Source organism: Hyperolius riggenbachi, chromosome 12 (genome assembly GCF_040937935.1).
Source record: "Hyperolius riggenbachi isolate aHypRig1 chromosome 12, aHypRig1.pri, whole genome shotgun sequence".
Classification (NCBI taxonomy): Eukaryota; Metazoa; Chordata; class Amphibia; order Anura; family Hyperoliidae; genus Hyperolius; species Hyperolius riggenbachi.
This window is the reverse complement of record NC_090657.1, coordinates 21,231,490-21,252,905: the sequence shown is the minus strand read 5'-3', so window position 1 is coordinate 21,252,905 and position 21,416 is coordinate 21,231,490. Positions and strand designations below refer to the sequence as shown.

Genomic DNA, 21,416 nt, shown 5'->3' with positions numbered 1-21,416 from the left:
GAGGTAAACTTTTAGTCATTGCATAGTTGTATTCCTTTCATATAGTTTATAGGGCATTCCTCAAGCCAAATACTTTTAGTTTTTTTTGTTTTAATACTCTTCCCTCTAAACTAAACAAGCCACGGCCACAGCTCCTTTTGTCCTTTGGCACTCTTAGAGCAATGTAGCAAGGACTTATGGGAGCTCAGTCTGGGCAGGAGGAGGAGGAGGAGGAGGAGGAGGTGTTACTAGCCAGAGATTTCAGAGGCAGAGGGGAGGAGGAGATGGGAGTGGACCTTTTACAGGCTGAGGGCTGGGGATGCTATCAGCTTGCCTGTGTGTAATGTGACAAGCAGAACATGGCTGCTGTCATTGTATCACAGGAAGAAATAAACATAAACTATTAAAGCTGTTTGCAGCTAGATTTGCTGTGCAAACTGTCTAAAACTGTTAAATTTTAGATAAGCTATATAGACAAGTTACTTGTTATAGTTAGTTTTTTCATCTCGGAACCGCTTTAAAGCTGTGAGCAAACATTAGAGTCTCCTCAGCTGAAATGATCATAGCAAATTCTTTCAGATGGAAGTCTTCAGTATAAAAGGACAGATATCTTTCAAACAATGTAATTTGATAGCAGTGTGATACCACTTGCACATCCACCCCATAGAACAGCATGCCATGCCTGCATAGGAGACGAGCAGCATCTACAGAGTCAGAAACCGGTAAAACAAAAAAGTACCCCAACAATGGTTTTGGGTGACAAATATTTCACAAATATTTAAAGTTTGTACCTAGCTTACTTACACCGTACTTACACCGCCGAACTAACCTACATCCTACTGACTTTACTATCCCCTCCCCCTTCCTAACGCTAACCCTAACCCTCCTGCCTATGCATTTGTCAGTGCATGTAGGCAGATTCGATGGGTAGGCTATTTCGTCTGCAGACCGGTAATAACTATAATTTAGGGCCTATTTCCACCAGGTGCCGCATCTGTTTCCGAATCGGACGCAGCACCTATGCTGCCGCTAAGCCACAGCTGAGTGTCTGTAGCTGTGCCATACACAGCTATAGGGACATATAGATCTTCAGTAATGTTTGCCTCAAAAGTCTGAACTAAGAACTACCTCTGTGCTCTAAAAGATAAGCAACAGCATAATAACTTTTACACAAAAACGTTTTTTTTGTTACAGCTGATAGAAATCCTGAAATAAATCTGCACTGTTTCTATTTTCTGCTTTCATGGAAGCAGACATATTGTCAACATCCTGCGTTTAAAAATTAGCTTATCTGCAATCTCTGCTGTGGCAGTCTGGTGACACGGGAGAGATAAAAGTACACTAGTGATTAGTCACAGATGAGGCGGAACAGGCTAAACTCTCTAAATACATACAGGGTGCATTTCTCTCTGTTTTCCTTCTGACCTGTGCAAGAGTTTAGGTCCACTTTAAAAAAAAACAAAAAAACAAAAACAAAACACCCGAAACACTTGACCAAGCATTTGAGCATGCCAAAACGAGTTGCCGGCCATGTGAACTGGCCCTAAGAAACCAGGACAATAATGACCTGAACATTGCTATGTTTTTGTCCCATTAATTCCTGTCACGCCATAAGCAATAAAGTTGCATTCACTTTGAACACAGATAATGTTATGGAGGCTCCTGTTCTGTAGAATTGTATAACATTGCATCACTGATCTCTCATGACTTTATTTCCACAGCGCTGGGTTTCTGACCGGATCCTGGTTGATGGTTTAAGGGAACTGGAGTTTTTCGGAGGTTAGTAGTGTTTGACAAATCCCTAGTATGTGGAATTGCCAGTCCTCCCAGTATATTTGTGTTAATCTGTGTATCTGCTGAGATGGATTCATGTTCCAGGCCTGCTTCTTGTCTTTTGGCCTGAAGAATACAGTGGGAGCTCGCTCTGCATGCTGAGAAAGTGGTCAGTGCTTTGGTACACAAGTACTAGAATTGTGAAGCAGAAATAGTGACCCCTCGTTATCCTGACCCTTCTGCCTCATATATAAAATGTAAAAGAGCACAGAGTAGATTTTATTACCCAAATGAGTTCAACCTTATTAGGAGTTTTACTTGGCTGCTTAAAGCAGTAGTATCAGCCATACTATGCCAGGGAAAAAACACATATATAAGTAGATAAATACTTGACCTGCTTACATAACACATGTATTATACTGTCCACGTTTTGATTTCAGTGAATGTTCTATAGTAAATTACGATAATTCTGTTCCTGGTGGGGGCCATGTCTTTTGCCCACTGTTAAGGCTAACTCGTGATGTCATTTCTGCCCTTTACTTTTTTTCTTGTCTCCTCCAATCGCTGAGTCACCTCAGCCTTGTTTGTAAACACAAGTGAGTAGGGGATTAGGTTTCAGATAAGAAGCTGGCAGGGAAATAAAGGGAAGAGGAGGAATAGATTATAGATAAAAAGAACCCCCAGCATGCAATTCTTTGGCACGACTACTAAAGGGCCAGTGCTCCTTAAGTATCTGATAACTCCAAATCATAACAGCAGAAAAAGTTTTGAATGCAGGATTAGCATCTTTATCACTTAATACACTCAGACCAGTTGCTGTTGAAATTTGATTTTTATGGTGACGATACCGCTTTAATGAACACTGGCAACACAACGCTGGCAGCGCTCGGTCTCCGGTTCAAATCCCAGGGCCCTCCCTGCGCAGAGTTTGTATGTTCTCCCCATGTGTGGGTGGGTTTCCTCTGGGCACCCTGGTTTCCTTCCACAGCCCAAAAATATACAGATACGTTAATTGGCTTCCCCCTAAAAATTGGCCCTAGACTACCATACATAGACCCGATGATATATGTATAGACATATGATCATGGTAGCAATTTAGATCAGCCTTTCTCAACCTTTTTACCCTGGAGGAACCCCTCTAAGTAATTTTTGCATCTCAAGGAACCTCTGAATTTAATTTGCAGGTGGCATGGTCTTTGAAAGCTGGTGTCGCCATTGATGACCTGTTACAGTGCCCTTTATTATAATGTCCCTTTATTCGAATGCTTTTTATTAATGTGTTCATTATTATTCTGACCACCAATTATAGTGTGCTCTCTATCATACTTCCCTCAACACCCACGATGGGGAAAAATGCCAACTCTGCAGAGTACTCAAGGAACCTTGGTTGAGAATCCCTGGATTAGATTGTGAGCCCCTCTGAGGGAAAGTTACATTACAAGACAATAAACTCTGTACAGCGCTGCAGAAGATTTCAGCACTATATAAATACTAAATAACAATTGTATACAGCTCTGAGGTGCGCTGCCCTGTATTCCAGCTGTTTGCAGCATTATTGTTAATGCTGGAGAAGGTTTATGCATTTCCTCATAAACCCCAAAACTGAATAAGGCAGATTGTTAAAGCTTTCATGTTGATTAGTGTGAATTATAGAAGTATTACCTTACTTGCTGGAACTGAATTTTTCAGGTTAAAAAAGCATTGTGTAGCTGATTATGCCTGCAGCTGTGCACCTTTCCACAGTGGCTTATAGTCTACCGCAAACCTCATTTTGATTTATTTTTAGTAAAAAGTATTTGTATGTGAAAGGGGAACTTCAGCCTAAACAAACATACTGTCATAAAGTTACATTAGTTATGTTAATTAGAATAGATAGGTAATATAATCTCTTACCCACCCTGTTTTAAAAGAACAGGCAAATGTTTGTGATTCATGGGGGCAGCCATATTTGTCATGGGGGCAGCCATCTTTTTGGTTGAAAGGAGGTGACAAGGAGCAGGAGACACAGTTCCAACCGTCCTGTGTCCTGATTACCCCTCCCAGCTGCACACCCTAGGCTTCAAATGTCAAATTCAAAATGTAAAAAAAAATTTGCACCTAAACAGCAGAACGAGAACAAAATCAGAAATCCCATCATGCTTTGCACAGCATCAGGGGAAAAAAGCCCGGGCAGTTTTCTTCTGTGCAGCTAAAAATGAGGCTTGTATAAGAGAAACAAAGTTCTGATGCTGTGAAACTGTTAAAGAAACACCAAGCCTTTTCAGTGCTGCTGAGTCGATTTTTAGTCTAGAGGTTCACTTTAAATTATGTATATTACCACTTCCTGTCTGTAGAGAATACTGGCAGGAAATAACAATATGGAAATATATGTGGTGGGACGCCAAAGAGATCTAGTAAAGGTATGTATCTAATTCTGCTTCAGATGAGAACATACAAACACCTTTTACTTAAACTCTGGAACACTTAAAAGTGTACCCCAGGTGAACCTCAGGTCAAAAGATGGATACTGAAAGTACCACTATAAGGGGAATTTTTTTTTTAACTCGGGGCTTCTACCGGTCCCCTCAGACGTCCTGTGCCTCTGCGGCTCACTTCCAGCTTTTGTGACTTAAGTGTCGTGGACCACTGCGCCTGCATGGCCCTGGCCCCGCGCGTCTTAGGCTCCCGCAGACATTGCCGGGGGCGTACTGCGTCTGCATGGCCCTGGCCCCGTGCGTCTTAGGCTCCCGCAGACATTGCCCTGGGCGTACTGCGTCTGCATGGCCCTGGCCCCGCGCGTCTTAGGCTCCCGCAGACATTGCCGGGGGCGTACTGCGTCTGTGCAGGACGTTTGCAGGGGGCCAGTAGAAGTAAGTTAAACTCTACTGTCCTCAATACCACTGTTGCCGCTCCTGAACCCCAAAGAAATCCGATAAGAGATTGTTGGATTGGATGCTTACCAGGTGATCACTGTGAGCCAGTCACAGTGATCACTGATTGTACGCATGAAAAAAAAAAGGCTTCGGTCGTTAAAGAGAACCTGTACTGAGTAAAAATATTTAAAATAAACACATGAGGTAACTTCAAATGAACATTACATAGTTACCTTGCCTTCGGTTCCTCTCAGAAGCTCACCATTTTCTTCTGACAATGATCTCTTCCAGTTCTGACAACATTTTGTCAGAACTGAAATATATCAGTTGCTGTCAGTTATATATCAGCAGCTGTCAGTTATAGCTGAGAGGAAAACTGATGTACCAGGTAATGTCCATGTTTCCCTATGGCTCAAGTTGGCGATGTTACAGTTAAACTGTGTGCTGACCAGAAAGCTGTTATAGGTAATGGCCATTTTCAAAATGGTGGACGGAAAATTCCCTTGATCACAGTGAACAAACAGGACGCAGGACAGGAGAAAGACACTGAGGAGTAGACTACATGGAAGGTAAGTATGACTTGTGTATGCTTATTTTGACTTTTAATTTTCAGTTCAGGTTTTCTTTAAGGGGCCAGAGCATTGCGGTCCAAGAAGAGTTAAGCAAGGCTAGTGTTACCAGCTCTGTATATCACCTCTGAAGGAAGGAGCTAAAATATAGAGTCAATAGGATGAGAGGTACCAGTGGCTTTCTTATTGTACCTGCTTTTGTACCGGTCCAGTAAGGCAGAACTGATTCAGGTGTCCAAGGGCAGTGATCACTGATGAAAAGCATATTACTTCACAAAGAGCTCCTGATTGGATAGTTTGTCAGAGCATCATTACCCCAAGCTTCTTGCAGAGATCACAAAACCACAAATACTCGTCACTTGACCAGTAGAGATGATTGGGGAGATGCTCATTTTTAGTGTTGATACAAATGGTGTTGCGCATTGCAGGCAGCTTGGAAGTGAGTAACTACCCTTGATTGGCCGAGCTTCAAGCTTTGTGCAATGTGCCAAAGAATTAGCAAAAAACGCAAAAAATCAGCATCTCCAATGATCATTTCTAATGACAAACACTGGACGGAGGTAGAAGCACTAGATTTCAGGGTCACTATTATTATGTGAGCAAGATGGCCACGAGAGACGCTCTTATTTTGCTGAAAGTCTGCTTTAAAGAAAACCAAAAATGAGAAGAATATGGAAGGGGGCATTGAAGATTTCTTTTTAAAGGTCAACTGAAGGGAGAAGACTATGGTGGCTGCCATATTTATCTCCTTTTAAGCAATACCAGTTGCCTGGCAGCCCTGCTGATCTATTTGGCTGCAGTAATGAGTGAATCACACCAGAAACAAGCATGCAGCTAACCTTGGCAGATTTGACAATAATGCCAGAAACACCTGATCTGCTGCATGCTTGTTCAGGGGCTATGGCTGAAAATATGAAATGCTGAGGATCAGCAGGAAAGCCAAGCAACTAGTACTGCTTAACCACTTGAGGACCGCCCCCAGCCGATGGGCGGCGGCAAAGGCTGGGCCTAAACGACCGCAATACGCCCATCAGCGGCGGGTCCTCATGTGGCTGCTGGCCGGGGATTGCGCGCTGTTATGCGCGCGCATCCTCCGGCAATAGGCTCCGCCCACCCGCGTCGTCAACCCGCCGGGCAATCGGAAGCGCCGGCGGGTTGTTGACCCGACGATCGCCGCATAGGAAGCGTATAATACGCTTTGTAATGTATACAAAGCGTATTATACAGGCTGCCTCCTGCCCTGGTGGTCCCAGAGTCCGAAGGACCACCAGGGCAGGCTGCAGCCACCCTAATGTGCACACAAGCACACTGATCTGCCCCCCCCTGCCCCCTGATCGCCCACAGCACCCCTCAGACCCCCCCCCGCCCTGCCCACCCCCCAGACCACTGTTTGCACCCAATCACTCCCCTAATTACCCATCAATCACTCCCTGTCACTATCTGTTAACGCTATTTTTTTTTAATTTCCTAAACTGCCCCATGGGGACTCCTGATCACCCCCCCAGACCCCCCCCCCCCTGTGTACTGTATGCATCTATCCCCCCTGTATTAACCCACTGATCACCTGTCAGTCACCCATCAATCACCCCCTGTCACTGCCACCCATCAATCAGCCCCTAACCTGCCCCTTGCGGGCAATCTGATCACCCACCCACACCATAGGATCGCCCGCAGACCCAACGTCAGATAACCTCCCAAATGTATTGTTTACATCTGTTCTCTCCTCTAAACACCCACTAATTACCCATCAATCACCCATCAATCACCCCCTGTCACCACCTGTCACTGCTACCCATCAGATCAGACCCCTATCTGCCCCTAGGGCACCCAATCACCCGCCCACACCCTCAGAACGCCCTCAGACCCCAGCCCTGATCACCTCGCCAGTGCATTGCTTGCATCTATTACCCCCTCTAATCACACCTTGAGACACCCATCAACCACCTCCTGTCACCCCCTAGCACACCTACCCATCAGATCAGGCCCTAATTTGCCCTGTGAGGGCTCCTGATCACTCGGCCAAACCCTCAGATCCCCCTCAGAACCCCTTCCGATCACCTCCCCAGTGCATTGATTGCATCTATTTTCCCCTCTAACCACCCCCTGAGATACCCATCAATCACCTCCTGTCACCCCACTAGCACTCCTATCCATCAGATCAGGCCCAATACAACCTGTCATCTAAGAGGCCACCCTGCTTCTGACCGGTTCCACAAAATTCGCCCCCTCATAGACCACCTGTCATCAAAATTTGCAGATGCTTATACCCCTGAACAGTCATTTTGAGACATTTGGTTTCCAGACTACTCACAGTTTTGGGCCTGTAAAATGCCAGGGCAGTATAGGAACCCCACAAGTGACCCCTTTTTAGAAAAAAGACACCCCAAGGTATTCTGTTAGGTGTATGACGAGTTCATAGAAGATTTTATTTTTTGTCAAAAGTTAGCGGAAATTGATTTTTATTGTTTTTTTTCACAAAGTGTCATTTTTCACTAACTTGTGCCAAAAAATAAAATCTTCTATAAACTCGCCATACTCCTAACAGAATACCTTGGGGTGTCTTCTTTCTAAAATGGGGTCACTTGTGGGGTTCCTATACTGCCCTGGCATTTTAGGGGCCCTAAACCGTGAGGAGTAGTCTAGAAAACAAATGCCTCAAAATGACCTGTGAATAGGACGTTGGGCCCCTTAGCGCACCTAGGCTGCAAAAAAGTGTCACATGTGGTATCGCTGTACTCAGGAGAAGTAGTATAATGTGTTTTGGGGTGTATTTTTACACATACCCATGCTGAGTGGAAGAAGTAGCTCTGCACGGCGATACCACGTGTGGCACTTTTTTGCACCCTAAGTGCGCTAAGGGGCCCAAAGTCCAATGAGTACCTTTAGCATTTCACAGGTCATTTAGAGACATTTGGGTTCAAGACTACTCCTCACGGTTTAGGGCCCCTAAAATGCCAGGGCAGTATAGGAACCCCACAAGTGACCCCATTTTAGAAAGAAGACACCCCAAGGTATTCTGTTAGGAGTATGATGAGTTCATAGAAGATTTTATTTTTTGTCACAAGTTAGCAGAAAATGACACTTTGTGAAAAAAAAACAATAAAAATCAATTTCCGCTAACTTGTGACAAAAAATAAAATCTTCTATGAACTCACCATACTCCTAACGGAATACCTTGGGGTGTCTTCTTTCTAAAATGGGGTCATTTGTGGTGTTCCTATACTGCCCTGGCATTTTAGGGGCCCTAAACCGTGAGGAGTAGTCTTGAAACCAAATGTCGCAAAATGACCTGTGAAATCCTAAAGGTACTCATTGGACTTTGGGCCCCTTAGCGCACTTAGGGTGCAAAAAAGTGCCACACGTGGTATCGCCGTACTCAGGAGAAGTAATATAATGTGTTTTGGGGTGTATTTTTACACATACCCATGCTGAGTGGGAGAAATATCTCTGTAAATGGACAATTGTGTGTAAAAAAAAAAAAAATAAATCAAAAAATTGTCATTTACAGAGATATTTCTCCCACCCAGCATGGGTATGTGTAAAAATACACCCCAAAACACACCCCACAAATGACCCCATTTTGGAAATGTTAAGCTTGGAGGTGTAATCTCCACAGTCAGCATGCAACACATAAGCTGACGTGAAGGAGGTACACACACCAACGCAAGGAATCAGGATATCCCCAGTTTAGTGGAGGAGAGGACTGACTCCAATAGGAGATTGTGGCGCACAGAGCCGGTGCAGATCCGAACAGCCACAAACAACACTTTCGTAATAACGTCTCAGCGCAAGGTAGCGCTTAGAGCATAAACCAGGACTGAGGAGATCAGGACAGGTAGACAGAATGAACGCTTGCTTAACTAGCCACTACTTAGTGACAGCAAGCGTCCACAATAAAACAGACTGGAATGAGGTAGCCAATGCGTTTGCAGCAATGGCGTGCCTCACCAAGACAGGACAGGATAGTCAGGAAATAGCAGGATCAAGATAGATGAACGTAACACAGATAAATATACAATAAGTATGATTTCCTAGCGTATTACAATTACAGCTATCAATGAAACTATTTGTAACGTCTGACTAACATATGTATATATTGGCAATGAACCGATATATGACATAAGCAGGAACTCTGACTAAGACTGGAGCAATACAGGGAACAGGACTCAGAAGGATTCGCTATCTCTTCGCAGAGATGAACGCAATCCACAAACAGGACCAGGAACAGGATAACTAGCTCAGCGTGCTGGAACGCTGACTAACGGAACACAGGATATAAACAGTTCGTGTACGTATATATCAGCGACACTGATGTATCAACGTAACACGAATACAAGGAAAATAATAAACGTGCAAGTATGCGTATATATTGGCGATGAACCAATATATGACACAAGACAAGCAAAGTAACAACTTCTAGAAACAAGAGCAGAACTAGGAGGACTCGCTGACCCCTTCGCAGGAGTCAGCGCAGTCCACACGGTCTAGGAACAAGGTGGGGCACGAGCAGAGTAACAGACAGAATCTGAGACTATGGTAGCCCATGAGGCATTGCAGGAAGCAGTTCTTTATACTGAGGTCATCCAATGGGAGCAGACCTGCAGATTCCCACACAAGTGAATGGTAATTAATCACAGGCTGATAGCAGGAAAAGGCAGACAATGATATGCAGCCTGCAGGAAAGGGATTGCCCCTCCATTGCAGCAGACAATGTTTGTTTACACAAAAGCATATTAAACTGTCATTAACTACAGAGTGACTGCAGATGGAATCAGCAACTAGTTTAACCACTTCCCGACCGCCCACTACACAGGGGCGGCGGGGAAGTGGAGCCCTGCAGGACGGCCTCACCCACAGAGGCGGCGGTCCATTTAAGGGCATGGGCGGAGCGATCGCGTCATCCGTGACGCGATCCTCCGCCGGCGCCTGTCACCGCTCGCTCGCCGCAACATCCCGCCGGCTATACGGAAGCGCCGGCGGGATGTTAACCCCGCGATCGCCGCATACAAAGTGTATAATACACTTTGTAATGTTTACAAAGTGTATTATACAGGCTGCCTCCTGCCCTGGTGGTCCCAGTGTCCGAGGGACCACCAGGGCAGGCTGCAGCCACCCTAGTCTGCACCAAGCACACTGATTTTCTCCCCCCCCCCGCCCCAGATCGCCCACAGCACCCATCAGACCCCCCCCCTGCCCACCCCCCAGACCCCTGTTTGCACCCAATCACCCCCCTAATCACCCATCAATCACTCCCTGTCACTATCTGTCAACGCTATTTTTTTTTTTATCCCCCCCCCTGCTCCCTGCCCCCTCCTGATCACCCCCCACCCCTCAGATTCTCCCCAGACCCCCCCCCCCCCAGACCACCCCCCCCTGTTTACTGTATGCATCTATCCCCCTGATCACCTGTCAATCACCTGTCAATCACCCGTCAATCACCCATCAATCACCCGTCAATCACCCCCTGTCACTGCCACCCATCAATCAGCCCCTAACCTGCCCCTTGCGGGCAATCTGATCACCCCCCCACACCAATAGATCGCCCACAGATCCGACATCAGATCACCTCCCAAATCCATTGTTTACATCTATTCTCTCCTCTAAACACCCACTAATTACCCATCAATCACCCATCAATCACCCCCTATCACCACTTGTCACTTTTACCTATCAGATCAGACCCTAATCTGCCCCTTGCGGGCACCCAATCACCCGCCCACACGCTCAGATTGCCCTCTGACCCCCCCTTATCAATTCACCAGTGCATTAATTACATCTGTTCTTCCCTGTAATAAACCACTGATCACCTGTCAATCACCTGCCAATCACCTATCACCCATCAATCACCCCCTGTCACTGCCACCCATCAATCAGCCCCTAACCTGCCCCTTGCGGGCAATCTGATCACCCACCCACACCATTAGATCGCCCGCAAACCCGCCGTCAGATTACCTCCCAAATGTATCGTTTACATCTGTTATCTTCTCTAAACACCCACTAATTACCCATCAATCACCCCCTATCACCACCTGTCACTGTTACCTATCAGATCAGACCCTAATCTGCCCCTTGCGGGCACCCAATCACCCGCCCACACGCTCAGATTGCCCTCAGACCCCCCCCCCTTATCAATTCGCCAGTGCATTAATTACATCTGTCCTTCCCTGTAATAACCCACTGATCACCTGTCAATCACCTGCCAATCACCTATCACCCATCAATCACCCCCTGTCACTGCCACCCAACAATCAGCCCCTAACCTGCCCCTTGCGGGCAATCTGATCACCCACCCACACCAATAGATCGCCCGCAGATCCGACATCAGATCACCACCCAAGCGCAGTGTTTCCATCTATTCTCTCCTCTAAACACCCACTAATTACCCATCAATCACCCATCAATCACTCCCTATCACCACCTGTCACTGTTACCTATCAGATCAGACCCTAATCTGCCCCTTGCGGGCACCCAATCGACCGCCTACACGCTCAGATTGCCCTCAGACCCCCCCTTATCAATTCGCCAGTGCAATATTTACATCTGTTCTCCCCTGTAATAACCCACTGATTACCTGTCAATCACCTATCAATCACCCATCAATCACCCATCAATCACCCCCTGTCACTGCCACCCATCAATCACCCCCTGTCACTGCCACCCATCAATCACCCGCTGTCACTGCCACCCATCAATCAGCCCCTAACCTGCCCCTTGCGGGCAAACTGATCACCCACCCACACCAATAGATCGCCCGCAGATCCGACATCAGATCACCACCCAAGCGCAGTGTTTCCATCTATTCTCTACCCTAAACACCCACTAATTACCCATCAATCACCCCCTGTCACTGCTACCTATCAGATTAGACCCCTATCTGCCCCTAGGGCACTCAATCACCCGCCCACACCCTCAGAATGCCCTCAGACCCCAGCCCTGATCACCTCGCCAGTGCATTGCTTGCATCCATTCCCCCCTCTAATCACACCTTGAGACACCCATCAATCACCTCCTGTCACCCCCTAGCACACCTACCCATCAGATCAGGCCCCAATTTGCCCCGTGTGGGCTCCTGATCACTCGGCCAAACCCTCAGACCCCCTTCCGATCACCTCCCCAGTGCATGGATTGCATCTATTTTCCCCTCTAACCACCCCCTGAGACACCCATCAATCACCTCCTGTCACCCCCCTAGCACTCCTATCCATCAGATCAGGCCCAATACAACCTGTCATCTAAAAGCCCACCCTGCTTATGACCGGTTCCACAAAATTCGCCCCCTCATAGACCACCTGTCATCAAAATTTGCAGATGCTTATACCCCTGAACAGTCATTTTGAGACATTTGGTTTCCAGACTACTCACGGTTTTGGGCCTGTAAAATGCCAGGGCGGTATAGGAACCCCACAAGTGACCCCATTTTAGAAAAAAAAGACACCCCAAGGTATTATGTTAGGTGTATGACGAGTTCATAGAAGATTTAATTTTTTGTCAAAAGTTAGCGGAAATTAATTTTTATTAGTTTTTTTTCACAAAGTGTCATTTTTCACTAACTTGTGACAAAAAATAAAATCTTCTATGAACTTGCCATACACCTAACGGAATACCTTGGGGTGTCTTCTTTCTAAAATGGGGTCACTTGTGGGGTTCCTATACTGCCCTGGCATTTTAGGGGCCCTAAACCGCGAGGAGTAGTCTAGAAAACAAATGCTTCAAAATGACCTGTGAATAGGACGTTGGGCCCCTTAGCGCACCTAGGCTGCAAAAAAGTGTCACACATGTGGTACCGCCGTACTCAGGAAAAGTAGTATAATGTGTTTTGGGGTGTATTTTTACACATACCCATGCTGGGTGGGAGAAATTTCTATGTAAATGGACAATTGTGTGTAAAAAAATCAAACAATTGTCATTTACAGAGATATTTCTCCCACTTAGCATGGGTATGTGTAAAAATACACCCCAAAACGCATTATACTACTTCTCCTGAGTACAGCGGTACCACATGTGTGGCACTTTTTTACACCCTAAGTACGCTAAGGGGCCCAAAGTCCAATGAGTACCTTTAGGATTTCACAGGTCATTTTGCGACATTTGGTTTCAAGACTACTCCTCACGGTTTAGGGCCCCTAAAATGCCAGGGCAGTATAGGAACCCCACAAATGACCCCATTCTAGAAAGAAGACACCCAAAGGTATTCCGTACGGAGTATGGTGAGTTCATAGAAGATTTTATTTTTTGTCACAAGTTAGCGGAAAATGACACTTTGTGAAAAAAAACTATTAAAATCAATTTCCGCTAACTTGTGACAAAAAAATAAAAACTTCTATGAACTCACCATACTCCTAACGGAATACCTTGGGGTGTCTTCTTTCTAAAATGGGGTCATTAGTGGGGTTCCTATACTGCCCTGGCATTTTAGGGGCCCTAAACCGTGAGGAGTAGTCTTGAAACAAAAATGACCTGTGAAATCCTAAAGGTACTCATTGGACTTTGGGCCCCTTAGCGTACTTAGGGTGTAAAAAAGTGCCACACATGTGGTACCGCCGTACTCAGGAGAAGTAGTATAATGCGTTTTGGGGTGTATTTTTACACATACCCATGCTAAGTGGGAGAAATATCTCTGTAAATGACAATTGTTTGATTTTTTTACACACAATTGTCCATTTACATAGAAATTTCTCCCACCCAGCATGGGTATGTGTAAAAATACACCCCAAAACACATTGTACTACTTCTCCCGAGTATGGCGATACCACATGTGTGGCACTTTTTTGCACCCTAAGTGCGCTAAAGGGCCCAAAGTCCAATGAGTACCTTTAGGATTTCACAGGTCATTTTGAGAAATTTCGTTTCAAGACTACTCCTCACGGTTTAGGGCCCCTAAAATGCCAGGGCAGTATAGGAACCCCACAAATGACCCCATTTTAGAAAGAAGACACCCCAAGGTATTCCGTTAGGAGTATGGTGAGTTCATAGAAGATTTTATTTTTTGTCAAAAGTTAGCGGAAATTGATTTTAATTGTGTTTTTTCACAAAGTGTCATTTTCCGCTAACTTGTGACAAAAAATAAAATCTTCTATGAACTCGCCATACTACTAACGGAATACCTTGGGGTGTCTTCTTTCTAAAATGGGGTCATTTGTGGGGTTCCTATACTGCCCTGGCATTTTAGGGGCCCTAAACCGTGAGGAGTAGTCTTGAAACGAAATTTCTCAAAATGACCTGTGAAATCCTAAAGGTACTCATTGGACTTTGGGCCCTTTAGCGCAGTTAGGGTGCAAAAAAGTGCCACACATGTGGTATCGCCGTACTCAGGAGAAGTAGTATAATGTGTTTTGTGGTGTATTTTTACACATACCCATGCTGAGTGGGAGAAATATCTCTGTAAATGGACAATTGTGTGTAAAAAAAATTAACAAATTGTCATTTACAGAGATATTTCTCCCACCCAGCATGGGTATGTGTAAAAATACACCTCAAAACACATTATACTACTTCTCCTGAGTACGGCAATACCACATGTGTGGCACTTTTTTGCAGCCTAACTGCGCTAAGGGGTCCAAAGTCCAATGAGCACCTTTAGGCTTTACAGGGGTGCTTACAATTTAGCACCCCCCAAAATGTCAGGACAGTAAACACACCCCACAAATGATCCCATTTTGGAAAGTAGACCCTTCAAGGTATTCAGAGAGGGGCATGGTGAGTCCGTGGCAGATTTCATTTTTTTTTGTCGCAAGTTAGAAGAAATGGAAACTTTTTTTTTTTTTTTTTTTTTCCTCACAAAGTGTCATTTTCCGCTTACTTGTGACAAAAAATAATATCTTCTATGAACTCACTATGCCTCTCAGTGAATACTTTGGGATGTCTTCTTTCCAAAATGGGGTCATTTGGGGGGTATTTATACTATCCTGGAATTCTAGCCCCTCATGAAACATGACAGGGGGTCAGAAAAGTCAGAGATGCTTGAAAATGGGAAAATTCACTTTTGGCACCATAGTTTGTAAACGCTATAACTTTTACCCAAACCAATAAATATACACTGAATGGGTTTTTTTTTATCAAAAACATGTTTGTCCACATTTTTCGCGCTGCATGTATACAGAAATTTTACTTTATTTGAAAAATGTCAGCACAGAAAGTTAAAAAAATCATTTTTTTGCCAAAATTCATGTCTTTTTTGATGAATATAATAAAAAGTAAAAATCGCAGGAGCAATCAAATAGCATCAAAAGAAAGCTTTATTAGTGACAAGAAAAGGAGCCAAAATTCATTTAGGTGGTAGGTTGTATGAGCGAGCAATAAACCGTGAAAGCTGCAGTGGTCTGAATGGAAAAAAAGTGGCCGGTCCTTAAGGGGTAGAAAGCCCTAGGTCCTCAAGTGGTTAAGTGCAAACCAAACTATGCAAGCAAATGCATGTAATGACATTAGAACTGCTTGGTTTGCAATACCACTGAAGTCAGCAGTAAACGCTGCAGAAGCGATCATAACAGGAAAGTAGACACTTCAAGGTATTCAGAGAGGAGCATAGTGAGTCCGTGGCAGATTTCTTTTTTTTTTTTTGTCGCAAGTTAGAAGAAATGGAAACTTTTTTTTTTTTTGTCACAAAGTGTCATTTTCCGCTAACTTGTGTCAAAAAATAAAATCTTCTATAAACTCACCATGCCTCTCAGTGAATACTTTGGGGTGTCTTCTTTACAAAATGGGGTCATTTGGGGGGTATTTATACTATCCTGGAATTTTAGCACCTCATGAATCATGACAGGTGGTCAGAAAAGTCAGAGATGCTTCAAAATGGGAAAATTCACTTTTGGCACCATAGTTTGTAAACGCTATAACTTTTACCTAAACCAATAAATATACACTGAATTGATTTTTATTTTTTTTTATCAAAGACCTGTAGCACAATAAATTTGGACAAAATGTATACAGAAATGTTACTTTATTTGAAAAATGTCAGCACAGAATGTAAAAAAAAAATCATTTTTTTGACAAAATTCATGTCTTTTTTTGATGAAAATAATAAAAACTAAAACTCGCAGCAGCAATCAAATAGCACCAAAAGAAAGCTGTATTAGTGACAAGAAAAGGAGGTAAAATTAATTTAGGTGGTAGGTTGTATGACGAGCCATAAACCGTGAAAGCTGCAGTTGTCTGAATGGAGAAAAAGGCTCTGGTCCTTAAAGTGAACATCCGGACTAAAAATCGACTCAGCAGCACTGAAAAGGCTTTGTGTTTCTTTAACAGTTTCACAGCATCATAACTTTATTTCTCTTATACAAACCTCATTTTTAGCTGCACAGAAGAAAACTGCCCGGGCTTTTTTCCCCTGATGCTGTGCAAAGCATGATGGGATTTCTGATTTTGTTGTTCTCTTTCTGCTGTTTTGGTGCAATTTTTTTTTTTTTTACATTTTGAATTTGACATTTGAAGCCTAGCGTGTGCAGCTGGGAGGGGTAATCAGGACACAGGATAGTTGGAACTGTGTCTCCTGCTCCTTGTCACCTCCTTTCAACCAAAAAGATGGCTGCCCCCATGACAAAGGTGGCAGCCCCCATGAATCACAAACATTTGCCTGTTATTTTAAAACAGGGTGGGTAAGAGATTATATTACCTATCTATTCTAATTAACATAACTAATGTAACTTAATGACAGTATGTTTGTTTAGGCTGAAGTTCCCCTTTAAGGGGCGAAAAGACTGTGGTCCTCAAGTGGTTAAAGCCAATGGGTACCGTATTAAAAAAGAAAAAGTCAGATACTCACCTAAGGAGAGGGAAGGCTCGGTCCTAATGAGCCTTCCCTCTCCTCTCCCGGTGCCCTCGGTGCTGCGCTGGCTCCCCCGTTCGCGTCCGCCGCCGCAGGGACTTCGGAGGTCTTTGGGAGCACTCGGGCTTCCGAAGACGGGCCGCTCCATACTACGTATGCGTGAGTGCATCATAGAGGGCGCTCGCGCATGCGTAGTATGGAGCGGCCGCGTCATTGGGAGCCCGAGTACTCCCGAAGGCTTCCGAAAGCTCCCGAAGGCATGCGGAAGTGGCAGTATTTGACCGAACTGGTCGAATACTGCCACGGGGGATCCTGCGCGGGACCGGGCACCGGGAGATGAGGGGGAAGGCTCATTAGGACCGAGCCTTCCCTCTCCTTAGGTGAGTATCTGACTTTTTCTTTTTTCATCCGGTAAACATTCACTTTAAACAGAAATAAATATGGCAGCCTCCATATCCCTCTCCCTTCAGTTGCCCTTTAAATAATACAATCCGCCTGACTTGTTTTCCACCGGTACGGTCTGACTCCTGCAGATCAGGTGCTCTGACTGCATGGGCTGCTTACTTGTGGCAGTCATGTGACTCCGAACCTACGGAGGCATGATGGGCGGCACTTTCAATTTCATGTCACAACAGGTTTTCTGTAAAGAAAGGGAGTGCTTTCATATTGTGTTCTGTTACTGTGCTGTCATACGCTGAGCAGGTCCTCCTCTCCCTTCCTCCAGACTCGCATTTAGGGGACTCTCGAAAGAAAGTAAGTGGGAAGCTGTGTTGCTGCACCAAGTGTTTGTCTGTGCTGCATGGAGGCATTCGGATGTGGGGCAGCCTCATCTCTAGTAACCTGGTCTTCTTCAAGGCAGTTCAGTGGCAGGATGTTCATTTACTATTAACTGTTACCCCCTTCCATGCACTTGTTGTCCCAGTGCTGCCTAACTCCATCCTAGCAGGCTGTGACCTGGCTGCACTCTTACTGGTTATCAAACAATTATTACTGTAATCCAGGTATGTTAAAGGGACACTTAAGTCAAACAAAAAAAATTAGTTTTACTCACCTACGGCTTCCAATAACCCCCTGCAGCTGTCCGGTGCTCTCGCCATCTCCCTCCGATCCTCCTGGCCCCGCCAGCAGCCACTTCCTCTTTCGGTGTCAGGAGCTGACAGGCTGGGGACGCGAGTGATTCTTCGCGTTCCCAGACACATTAGCACCCTCTATGCTGCTATATGGTATATGATATATGCTATAGCAGCATAGATGGCGCTATTGTGGCCAGGAACGCGAAGAATCACTCGCGTCCCCAGCCTGTCAGCTCCTGTCACCGAAACAGGAAGTGGCTGCCGGCGGGCCCAGGAGGATCGGAGGGAGATGGCGAGGGCACCGGACAGCTGCAGGGGGCTATTGGAAGCCCCAGGTGAGTAAAACTCATTTTTTTTGTTTGACTTAAGTGTCCCTTTAAACCAGTCCTTCGAGGGCTGAGATCCTCACACATTTTTGATATAGCTCAAATGAATTGATGGGTCTAAATCAGGAAAGGCGTGGTCTATCAGGTAGAACACATTGCTTCCTTTCTCAGTCCATCCTAAACACTGGCATGGATCTGGCCCTCCAGGCCTGGAGTTTGACACACGTGCTGTAATCACATGAGGCTGAGCTTACAGCCCACTTTACATACCTTTTATCCATAATTTCATACAATAAATATGCAATTATAATAGTGTACTAAAAACCCTGCTGTTTGTAAAATAAATAAATAAAGGTACCCAGGGAAGTGGGTCATTCAACCTCCCCCTATTTCTCCCCACCCCATTTTGCAAATACAACACACTGTAGAGATCTTGGAGGTGTGGCTTCAGCAGGGAATACCATCAGACCTGTCTAAAAAAAATAATAATGGAGTAGTGCTGACTTTTCTCCCCAGAATAGAAATGAACAACCATATGAGACCTATTATTTAGACTTTTCCATGCCATTAAGCAGTTGGGGAGTAATTGTGATAGTGTTTTCTGTGAGGTTTGTGAAGGCCACATTGGGACACTCGGGGGTTGGGGGGGGGGGGTTTGTCGTACAGTATGTCAGTCTGTTCCAGTGCTGGGACCCCTGATGAGTGGCCTCCCTGCGCATGCGCACTAGCACCATCCTGCCCAGTTGGAAATAGACGAGCCTGATTGGGTCCACACTACTTTGCAGACACTTCGCTCCTGCACAGTAGCGTGGATCCGATCCATCCTGACTTTTTCCAGAGAAAGCCAAGAGAAGTTTTGGGGTTCCTATGCTGGAACGGGCCGGCAGAGGAGGACGAGGGAAGCCTCTTTAAAGGATACCTTAGAACACCATAAAATAAAAAATGTGGGGAGCAGGCATGTTTAGTGGGTTCTTTTCATGCCCACCTCCGGTACAGCCTACCAACCCCCCGCACTGCAATGTCCGGCAATGCGTGTCCTTATTTGCATGGCCGGGAGTGCTGTGCGCAGGCGCACTGCTTATTTGTGATGCCCCCAGGCCTGTTCTGATCATTGCTTTTCATTACGCTTGACTAAGAGCTTGCACATCCACAAGGCAACTGAGGCAGGTGTATAAGGCCTGACTACCAACTCCCCTCCAGGTGGTAAGCAGGGAAAATATTAGCTCCTCCCTCGCCTATGGCCTCCTCTCACCTTTATCTTTGGGTCTGTTTGCTAACTAAGCTATGTACATCTGCTATACAAAAGTCGCTGGAAACATCAGATGAACTACAGATTTTGCTATATTGCGTGACAATCGTCGCGAAAAATGAAGCTGATCAATGATCGACCGATATCGGGCATTGTGCCATATCCATCGAGCGGAACTGTTGGGCAGATATCATGGCTAGATATACTGTATTTGGCTAGGTGTGTACAATGTCGTTCAAACTGCATTTTTATACAGCATGGGCTTGATTCACAGAGCGGTGCTAACTGTTAGCATGCCTGTGAAAACCCCCTTAGCACGTCTAAACCAGCTTTTCGAGCATAAAACTTTACGCGCGTAAAACTATACGCGCGCACTGCGCAGGGCGCTCCGTGCGAAGTGCCCATTAAAGCCTATGGGACTTAGCGCGCGCACAGGACTTTGCGCGCGGTACTTAGCGTGGGATCTGATTGAGAAAACCGGTGCTAACTTACTTAGCACCCTGGTTAGCGTGCCTAAAGACTTTAGACGTGCTAAGTAGGTTAGCACCGCATAGTGAATCAAACCCCTTGTGTGCATATAATGCGAAATGGCCCTTCTACGTGCACATGCAGTATTTACATGACTTAGTGATTTGCAATATCTATGTGTGGACAATACCATTGAAAACACTCATTGTTTGGTAAAGTCGTTTCCGTGTTGTTGCTTGCTCGTTTGTGGCAACTTTTGTATAGCATGTGTATGGACCTTTAGCAGATACTTGCCTACTCAGTCTACCCGTAGACACAGCTTAGCAGATCTGTCGTCTATATTGCGGCCAATATGCAGCCCCCCAAGGACAAGGACTGGAGGTGGACAGCTCTGTGCTGTTATTAGTGGGGTTGTGGTACAGAACCATACTGAAATGCGAAATGGGATACATTAATAATATCCAAAGAACGTTAGTAAGGAATAGGCAATATCAAAAATATAGATAAAAAAATTGGGTGAAGATTTAAAGGCCAATCAGTAATTTTCAAATGTTATAAAACAGAACCTTTAATTACAAACTTAATAGATTAATATATATGACACAACATTGTAAAAACATCCATATGCCACGTAACGATTTTGTCAGTTGCCTAACGCATTTTTCACCACTAACAGTAGCTGCTTCTTCAGAGGCAAAGCATTGTAATAACAGATCGTGACAGAAGGCAGTTAAAAACATCTGCAGTATCAAAACAGAAACAAATAATGAGAACGATAACGGAGTTTCAATTTTTGCTGAAAGTCAGAATAAACTTTATATGCAAGCAGTCACAGTGTGCAGAATACAAGAGACCTCATATTGTTCTAATTATTGGTGTGCAAGGTGTGGCCACCTTTTGAGAGATTTCCTCACTTCCTGTGATGTCACCACAACATTGAGAGTTTGGAATAGACCAGGTTGCAGAGATGAGACTGGGGAACCTACAATAGTGATGCCTGTTTTGTACTCTTGTCCACCCGTCACTTCATAGTCATGAACCTGCTTGGCACCTACAGTCCTCCCAGGTACTTAGTGTGTGTGTTGGGTGCGTTTATGATCAGCCAGTTTGCACAAAAAGACTGCCTTTGGTTTTGTATCTTGCCTGTGGTTGCTTAATCTTGTGCTCATGAGGAAAAAAATCTACCACCTGCTGCCAGTTTTCCTTTTTTATTTTAAATGTTTCCTTCATGTTGTCTCTTGATACTCATATGTGTGAAGTTGGAGCCCAAATTCAGACACTTTCTTTTTTAATAGAATAGTATTTAAAAGTTGTAGATGTTGCAAAATAAAGGAAGATTTGTGCTACACCTATTAATAGGTCCTCC

General features: G+C 44.9%; 1 protein-coding gene across 2 annotated transcripts in view; it reads left to right on the top strand.

Annotated features, from left to right (window-relative positions):
- STRADA (STE20 related adaptor alpha) overlaps positions 1–21,416 on the top strand; it is a 64,023-nt gene that overhangs the window by 7,884 nt on the left and 34,723 nt on the right. Inside the window, exons 3-4 of one of the 2 annotated variants that reach the window (XM_068262852.1) lie at positions 1,701–1,758; positions 17,659–17,687. In XM_068262852.1, coding sequence (XP_068118953.1) covers positions 1,701–1,758; positions 17,659–17,687 — 87 coding nt within the window. The remainder of the gene's footprint in view (positions 1–1,700; positions 1,759–17,658; positions 17,688–21,416) is intronic. The other variant, XM_068262853.1, reaches the window with a different exon arrangement.